At 39.7% G+C, this 10000-nt stretch overlaps 1 protein-coding gene across 1 annotated transcript in view; it reads left to right on the plus strand.

The window, feature by feature from the left end:
• Nucleotides 1–1162, plus strand: part of LOC137997856 (uncharacterized) — a 15860-nt gene extending 14698 nt beyond the window's left edge. Inside the window, exon 8 of the mRNA XM_068844155.1 lies at nt 664–1162. Coding sequence (XP_068700256.1) covers nt 664–1022 — 359 coding nt within the window. The 3' untranslated portion in view covers nt 1023–1162. The remainder of the gene's footprint in view (nt 1–663) is intronic.
• The last annotated feature ends 8838 nt before the right edge of the window (nt 1163–10000 follow it).

The following is a 10000-nucleotide window of genomic DNA, read 5'->3' on the forward strand; positions in this document are numbered from 1 at the left end:
AAATATCTAATGATGCGCCACGAGCATGCTTGCAAGACACATTCGCTCGTGTATTTGAGAAGGTTAAACAGGCAGGTTTTGTTTATTAAGGTGGCTTAAAACAGTCTGCAGCACCTAGATTTTCATTGGTCGTTATCACCACTATTTATCACTTGATTCTACTACAATCATGGTTATGTCCCGTCATTAGTGAACACGTATATGTTTGTAGCATCAAGTGATAAAAAGTAGTTATGCTGGCCCATCAAAATCTAACTGCTGGCAACTGTTTTGAGCAACCTCAAGTTAAGACTCGGAATTCATTGTTGCCTAACAAACTTACATTGTAGTTCTCAGTTTGGGAACGTAATGAGAGACCTTCTTTTCAGAGATCATTTTTCTTACCCAGAAAGCCGGGACAGCAAAATGAAAGACGCCATTGTCGGCGAAAAGTGGAGTTGACATCTTTTGCCAACTTTGCAAAAAAGAAACTTTTTTATCGGAGAAGAAATTACGGAATGCTTGCACCAAATAGGTTAGCAAAACCCTTTGTATTGGTGGCTAAAGATATGGCCCGTCGCCCGGTCACTTCTCAGAAATGCTGACATGTAATTCTAGCAGTACTTAGAATTTCAGAATCCTTTCCACTTATATTTAATTAATGTTCTGTATTGCGCCTACCAGGTTTCGGGAACGGATACGTTCAGTGGGACGACGAAGATGACGATAACGCGAACAATGTCACCGGTCAGCTACCAGACGGCAATTATGGCCGGAACACAAGAATCTTGTACTGCTGTCGGGATGATGGATACGCTACTAATGTCATTAATCTTCCCACTGACGAGCCATTCGTTTTGCTCAAGTCTAGGACCCATCTATGTCAGATTGTCAATAATACTAAAATAAAGGAAGAATTCTTCTACTGGGACAATGAAGATGACTCAGGCTATATTACTGACTTCAAAGGCAAACGCCCCTTTTTGGAGTACAGCAATAATAATCTTAAGATCGACTACTGTTATTATTATAAATCGCCATAAAAATATAAAGTTCTCACGTATGCATTATCTCCTGAAATGCCACGGTATACTGAGAAATTAATATACTGAAAATTTGTGAAACATCAAAGCAACATGCTGAATGACGGAGAAGATTAAAAATAAAAGTGCAAATTAAATTGTGGAAGGTACAGGCTAATTTGACTTTATCATAATTGTTCTTTAAGAGAGGATTCATTAATTAAGTATAAGTCTCCTTATCATCTTTGTCGTTTGTTATTACAGCGGGTAGCGCCCTTACGGAAACCTTGTGGGTTGGGTTTAATGAACGGAGTTTTCTCAGATAAACAAGCTGTCAATTTGGGTGTTCCGCAAGGGTCCCTCCTTGGCTCAATACTTTTTCTGATCTACATTAACGATTTTATTACTGCTACCTCCTATTTTTCTATACGCCTCTTTGCTGATGACACTTCACTTACTGCATGTGGGAAAGATCTTGATAGTTTGATCCATCATATCAATAGTGAACTTCCCAAGATATATGACTGGCTTTCTGCAAATAAGCTAACATTAAATTTCAGTAAAACTAAATATATAATATAATTCCAGCCCAGGAAGAAATTAAACTTTAACCTCCATCCACCTATAGTTTTAGCTGGCCAACCTCTTGGTCTAATTATTGGGTTGGATAATGCAATTCGAGAGTTTTGATTGGCTAAGCCATCATGGGTTATTTAACAATTATTCCATGAGCGCGCGTTGGATATGAGATGATAGATAGCCAACGAGGTGCGTAGCGCCTCCTTGGCTATCTATTAGACTGATTTAGCAACAGAACGGGAACGTCAGTGGCGACGGCGCGCGCAGAAAAAAACACCAATGAGAATTCAGAATAGAATAGACTCCACTCTTTTCTTCTCTATTCTAAATTCTCATTGGTAGTTTTGCTGCGCGCGACGTCGCCACTGACGTTCCCGTTCTGTTGCTAAATCAGCCTATTATCTCATATCCAACGCGCGCTCATGGAATAATTGTTAAATAGTCATCTGTCATTTTCTCTTAGTTTCCACGTAATTAAGAATTGTTGTCCAACTATCAGGGCAAGCTATTAGTTTAACTATCTTTTGCCTTGTCTTATTCTCTCCATCCATTTATTTGTAATTCCCCAATTTTATGAGACTTATGAGAATAAACGTAAACGTAACCTTGTGACGGAGGAACCTTCAATTCCTTACGTCGCAAACACCCACGGTACTCTATCCAAGATCTGTTCTAATACCATACGGCTTGTTATGCCACCAATCCGATGAGCATTCCAACATTGTAGTCGAATGGGTCGTGAGTGTTGTCGTCAATTGTTCGCAAGTGTTCTAGTCCAGCTGTTAAGCCCCGAAAAGATGGCAAAATCGTTCACTTTTTGATAAAAGCATGGAACTAAACCACAGATTCCAAGTCCGCAAGAATGGGGCTGGAGAAGAGAAGGAAGTGAATGGAAGCCGGTGTGGACAGTTCTGCCACAAGCGCAAGAATCCTGTTATGAGCTGATTTACTGCGGATGCAAGAAAGGATGCACTGGTCAATGCAAATGCCGTAAGGCAAGCCTGAAATGCACAGCCCTGTGCAACTGTGGAGGACATTGCCAAGATGATTAATTGCTTTCGGCGAATATAGCGTAAAAGTGTAACTATCTTTCTTGCAGTCACGTGATAGACCATGTGACACAAAATTGAAGATGCTTTTTAATCCTCTCTTGATTATCAAGGACTGTTTGCTGCAAAAAAGTAATTTTTTTTTTTACTTGCAAAACACTGCTGGAGTCACGTGAATTAGTATAAACTGTTAAAGTGTGAACTCTCTTTCTCGTAGTCACGTGATAGAGCACGTGACACACTATTGAAAATGGAAGATGTTTTTTATTTCTTTGATGATTACTAAGGACTGTTTACGCAAAATTTCTACCTGGAAAAACACTGCTGGAGTCACGCGAATTAGTATATAGCGTAGAAGTATAAACTCTCTTTCTCGTAGTCACGTGATAGACCACGTGACATACATTACTGAAAATGTTATGCAATAAAGATGCTTTTATTACTCTGATAATTACCTTAGACTGTCTATCTCGAAAACTAAAATTTTTCCTGAAAAAACAATTGTTTTATTTCAGCCTCGTTTTCGTGCTGGCTAGAATCATGTGAATTTGGGCACGCTCATTTGTCCTCTTAAAAGGCGATTCGTTGCTGGCCCTATATCACAAAATGATCAGTACCTATAATTGAATCATCCTGCTAAGTTTCATGCTTTTATCGAAAAGCGAACGATTTTTGGCTTAACAGCTGGACTATTAAATACTTGATGGGCGATCAGTATCCATTATATGATAAAAAGGTGCTTATAAAAAACGTTGAAACTGATCTAGATAAAAAATTATTAAAAACTGAATTTTCGACTGCAACTGCGGTCTTCATCAGAGTGACTAAAATATGCTGTTCGAGAGTAATATGCTAAAACTAAAATAAGAATTAAGTTACTTTATCCCATAGGGCTTCAATAATGTCTTGTAGACAGAAGGGAATGGTTTCCGCTCGTTCACCGCGTTTTTGTCTATTGTGGAGTGCCATGATTCCAAAAAGATTCTTTTGTGCCAATTATTGACATTAATTTCTAGAATTTCCACATAGCCAGTGTCAATGTCATGGTCAGTGGTTTCGGCGTGATCTTTTATTGCCGACTCTTTGTAATTATTAGTTCCTGGTTTATGCTCGCCGCCACGGGGATAGCATATTACTCTCGAGCAGCATATTTTAGTCACTCTGATGAAGACCGCAGTTGCAGTCGAAAATTCAGTTTTTAATAATTTTTTATCTAGATCAGTTTCAACGTTTTTTATAAACACCTTTTATCATACAGCTGAACTATTCTCAGTTCTTAGCTAGGGCCTTAGTCGGGATATGCTCTTCATCGGCGGCAATAGATATAGTTGTGAAGGTGATTAGTATTTAAATCTTGGGGTCAAGATTGAGACTCTTTGGCCGTCGACGAGTGGCTCTTGACTTGTGATGGTGCTCAGACGACGCTTCGTTGGCTCGTCGCAGGTTTCTTTAAGCTAAATGTAGCATCGATTTGGGCGTCCAACATTGCATAAACCAATACTTCTTTATCGGGGTTCGGGGATGATGACACTCCACATAGGAACTCTATCATACAGGCGCTTGTACTTAAGTGTCCTTGTGATGTACAAGAAGTAGCCATACGAACCTTTATTTTTGACATTCTTCACTTCCTTCGTTTGTCTTCTTTGAGTCTCTTGTGGATTAATATTCGTTACTTCTGTCGTCTTCTGGCTTCTTTAAGTCTTTTGTGGATTCATATTTTTTACTTACTTTACTTTCTTCTTTAAATCTCATTTCTTCACAAACGAAATTAACGAAACTCGTTCTTTTCTCGACTGCCTAATTATTTCGGCACTTTTTCCTCTAAAGAGGCTCAAAGGGTCTTTTTTTAATTGGAAAGAATCTGCTGTACGATATTAATGCAGGCTCAGGGTTGCGTAAGGGGCGACGGCAAAAGACGCGGGAACCTCTGCCTTTTTGTTATTGCAAAAAACGAATAGATGGAAGGATTCGCAAGCGGATCCGAATGCAGTTTAATAGTTTACATACACTCTTCTCCTTCTTTTTCCTTAACGTATATTCTTTACAATAAGTAAAAAGCGAGCGTTAACAATAACGTATCAATCTCTCTCTCTCTCTCACATTCTTCTTTTTTTTTTTTCGGTTTTTGTAATCCGCTAGGCCTTTACAATTTCGTATAATCCATGTTCCTTTTCTTTTTTTATTTTATTTTAGGTAATAAGCAGATACAGGATACTAGGAAGCGATAAACAATACAGAAATAAGAACTACAGCTACTTAAATTAAAGCCCTAGAAACTTTGTTACTTGAAGCCTGTTATCAAGACTTTCCTCCACGTACATATCTTACACGTACACAAGTTGTTTCAAGGAATCCCTCAGGATTTCTCTACATGTAGTGTCGGAGATTTTTCCATCCCTTAGAGTATAACTAGAATTACTCCTATGAAAAACCAGAGGCCTAAACAAAGGCAGATTACTTTTATCGTGAATACCAGCTAGATTCATATACCTTCTTAAAACATTAACAGGGCAGTATGGAGTTCCCGATGCACTAATATAGACACAGTTACCCTTCCTATAAACATCAGTCTTACTACAAGGCACAAAAATCTTTTATGCATTGACTGTGAAATTCGATATGGTTGGGTGCAATATTACACAACTCATTATACCGAAAAAATCCGGCAAAAGCTAACGAGCATAAGGCAGCTATCCCAACATCTTTCAAATTAGCATCTTCCTTATTATAAGCGTCTAGAATATCCTTAATAATCTGGGAGGAAAAAGGTTTCTTCTTGGCGATTGGTTTAGACTTGATTCGTTTTGCCGACTCAATCATAAATTCTTACAAAATTCACTATCCAGGGGATTACGGTCGAGGCTAGGCACAAACGAGTGAAACCATTTAAGTGCAGCATGAGCTTGGACTAAAGACGCGCTTGAAGCACAAGATTGATGGTTTTCAAATGAACAAAGCGATACTGTGGTTACGGGAAAGGGCAATTGAACACTTAATTCCCTACTCCTACACCACTCTAAAAACCTTTTGATGACCCTAAGGTAGGCTTTAGTTGTAGAGTTCGCCGGGACTGTAACATCACGCTCACGATTTGGCGAAAATTTGGTGAAGACGAAAACAGGAAAGGTTTCCACGCTCCGCTTGAACTAAGTATCTGAAATTACAAATAAGAACACTCCGAAGTAAAGCGGGGTAAAACCCCTACAATTCATAATTCTAGAAAACCTAATTATACCGGGCGGGTGCCAGGTCACCCGTACAAGCAGCTGTACCAATAATCAGTGCCATCCGCCAATAAGGCCAGTGTGGCCTACAAAGTCAGAACTGATTATTCTCACATTCCAAACGTGTGCAGTCACCCTTGATCTAATATGGCCAGTGCCAAGAAAATGCAACGTCACTGGTGCAGCCATCAGAAACAGCCAGAAGCCCAAGCAAACGCTGGAAACTAATCATAGCAGATAAGCTGGAAGGTGCCGCCACCCCCAGGCGTCACGAGCAATAATTCTAGTCAAGAAACTTCATCCTTAGAGCAATGACATGCCCCTTAAAGTCCTTTGATCCTAAAAGGGAATTGAGATTCCTACCATGAGTTAAGGATTGGTTTCCGATATGCATGCTATAAGCTGATATATACTTGAGATATTTACTTGTCAGTAGAGGTCAATAATGAGCCGAAGGCCAAAAGTAAAGCAACGGTACCCACAGCGTTTTGAGGCTTCATATAATGAAGAACTCTAGAAAAGATAGAAACGGGCGGGACCACCCAACAGTTCTCTCCTCGAGGTGGTTGAATAAAGAAGTCGATGCCCACCGTGTTGGGATTCCAAAACCTTGAAAAGAATCGGGATAGCTTAATGATTGTAATAATTAGCGAAACAATCTACAGAATGCGGCCAAGAGCGCTCATTTAGGGACGAAAACAAATCACTGGTAGTCTGTCAATCATCGACGTCTATCAAACGACTAATGTAATCAGCCTGTTGATTTAAGGTGCGGGGAATCCACTGTATGTCTAGGTAAATCCCTGACTGAACACAAATATGGAGACTTCTTCTGGCCATTTTGTGCAAGTCCAACTTCATGCTACCTACTTCAACGATTCTGGCAGCAGCTTGACTATCGGTAAACCACTTGACATGTGATCCTTTAAGGACTGGGGCAAACGAACGCAAAGAAAATTCTATCGCACCTAACTCCCTCCACGTGGAGCAGCTGTAGACTCTCAGAATCCGTCGTCCACATTCTATGGCACACGTACTCGTTATTGAAGCCAATAACAGAACCACAACCCGTAGTACTGGCATCAGAATAAACAAATAAACTAGGGCATGTATATGCGAAACAATGTCTGTTGTTAATATTGCTAAGATTTTTTTTCCAAAATACAATTCCTCCTGACAGTAATCGTCAAGGTAAAACTCCATATCCCAACGGTCATTACACAAGGTGGACATGACACAATGTCTTGTCATAATTCTACCAATATTACCAACGAAAGGACCCGTTGAAATAATTTGACCCGTAAAAGTATCCAAACTTCTCTCCGAGACCATAAAATTTGAGTTGATAATATGGTCAATGGTTTTTAAAATCTTCGTAATCCTTCTATTTACAATTTTTAAAGTGCCCAAGATCGAATTCCAAGTCAAGCCTAACCAGTCTAAAACCTGCGTGGGTTCCCATACCGACTTCTCATCGTTAGCTATAAACCCTGCACTGCTCAAGTCGTTTCTAACAACTCGGGCAGTAGCGTGAACAGTCTTGTTTATCTTGGACTATGCCCCAACCGTCATCTAGAAAGATGGCTATACAAATACCCTGTAATCTCCAGCGTTTTTCCAAGGGTTTCAAGAGCTTAGTAAAGACATAAGGGGCAGTGGATAAACCGAAGGAAGAACGGTAAAAACATAAAATATTTCATCCCCAGAATCTGCCACCTCCCATGAAAACCCAAGGTAAGTTTGGTGTTCTTGTGAAATTTCAACGTGGTGATACCCGCTTTTAAATCGAAGGAAAACATATAAGAACCCTTTGTAAAGTATGAAAGAGCAACCCTCCCACAAAATCACTCGAATTTTCACTCTTTGTTTTAAGGTAAACACTTATTTACTTCGTGTATTATGGTCCCAGAATAGTCGTTGTTATTGCCGCATGGCTGTACTGACACTGATAAGGGGTTAACTACCAAGGGTTTCTTAGCAAACCTAACACGCTGACAGGGGTGGCCCAGTGAGAACAAGCTCATGGATAGCTTAGTCCACAAAATCGGCAGCGGAATCTAGCATACTTAGTATTCTTGAGCTCATCACAGGGCTCGGTGCGAACTAGCAAAAGGTAATTTATAACCGTTTTTAATAATCGGTAAGAAATAAATAAGGCGCACCAATAGATTGCCAAAATTCGATGTTAGCTCTCAGATTTACCCCTTCACGCTTAAAGGTAGCCCACTGGTCCACTTCAAATTTTCCTCTACATTTTCCTTCTACCTGCGCTTAGTCTTCCTCACTACTTGATAGCGTAGCCTGGCTTGACTGAATTTCCCGTTGGCTTGTTGGAGGAAAGGTACTGGTAAGGAGTTGGGGGGGTTGTAAGGACTGGTAACTGTGACCCTTCCTGGCCAGAAGGCAGAACGACAGTCTTGGGCCCAATGACCGTATTTTCCACATTTGAAACAGCGTAACAATCGTAACAAGGATCCCTACGGCCTTTAAACAAAAATAACAACAACTGCAGTATGCTGGACGGGAGGGTGGGATAAATGCTGAATATAAACTGCGTGGATCGCTAGCGTGAGTGAATATTCAACGGTCACAGAGGTTATAAATACCAGGCACTAACCAATCAAAAGTTATGCATAATTAGAACAAGTGAGTAGGTGCGACAGGAGGAGCAAAGGTATTGGAGCATAACTAATTACTGGAATACCAGCGGAAAATTCATGATGTCAGTTTTTCATGCCTCTGTCCCGTCATTGACAATGAATTTCGTCATAGCATTGTCAAAGTAGTCTGCGGATCACTGAGCTATCGCGTCGTGGATCCACAGCTACTTTGACAACGTTATGACGAAATTGATTATCAATAACAGAGAAAAAAGAAGCTCAGCTTTAAAGAAAGCGAACTGAACTGAAGAACGTAAGGATCTCAGAACTGTTCTCCACCCTCTCTGCTGCCGATGCTGCACAATCCACGCGAATTTCCATCAACGAAAATTTAACTCAGTACAGGAGAAAGATCATGAAAAAAGCTAACCAGATGAAGAGAGAGGGAACGATTCAAAGTGCCTGGTCTTTAGACGGTAAACTTTATGTTAAAACATCTCCAAGTGGTACTCCCCACAAGAATTTACTGTGAAAGAAGACCTGGACAATCTATAATTCTATGATTGGTAAGTCACCTATGTTGCTACGGTAATTTCACCAGCATCTCGACTCTAATCAACCAAAAATCAGTGAGGATAGGAAATGCTAAATAACTCTTCTGGGCTGCATGCAAACAGTTTATATCGTTGTAAATATGTTCCGTGATTCTATTTTCTGTTTGTTGTGTTATGTTTTTGTTTCCCAATTTTCTGCAATTTACATATATGACTCAGTGATAACTTCCTACTTTATAACCCCCTTTGCTATGGTGTTTTTTACAAGGTCAAATCATGAACGTACTAGGAAAATGTAACGTTATTTCTCTAAATGTTAGAGGTTTAAGAAATCGCGTAAAAAAGAGAAGCATTTTCTGTTTTTTTAAAAGATGAAAATTATGACGTATTTTTTCTACAAGAGACGTACTCTGAACCGAACGATGAAAATATTTGGAAGAGTGAATGGGGAGGTGCCATGTTCTTTTCACATGGATCAATACACAGTAGAGGTGTTTGTATCCTGTTGAATCCTTCATTGAATTGCATCGTTAGGAATTTTCACAAGGACCAAATTGGAAGAATCATCTCAATTGACTTGAATTTCAATGCAAAGAATCTCTTTTTGTGCAATGTGTATGCCCCAAATGACCTGCGACAACAGCAAGAATTTATACATAGTTTAAATACATATTTGATGTCTAACACAGATGTTGAAAATCTTATAATAGGAGGTGATTGGAAATTTTCACTGCATGCTATTGACAAAAAGGCGGAAACCCTTGGAAACCAACTGTCTCTAGGGACCTGTTGATGACCATGATGAAGGAATTCGATTTAGTCGATGCTTATAGAGAGAAAATCCAACAAATAAAAGATGAATCAAAAGCGCTTAAACTTTGTTCCGCATTGACTTCTTTCTAATACCGCAACATCAAATCAGTTGGTTGAACAAATAGAAACTGTGGTTTCTAACGCCCCAGACCATGGCAGTAAAACTGAAGGAATTCG

Source organism: Montipora foliosa, chromosome 3 (assembly GCF_036669935.1).
Source record: "Montipora foliosa isolate CH-2021 chromosome 3, ASM3666993v2, whole genome shotgun sequence".
Lineage (NCBI taxonomy): Eukaryota > Metazoa > Cnidaria > Anthozoa > Scleractinia > Acroporidae > Montipora > Montipora foliosa.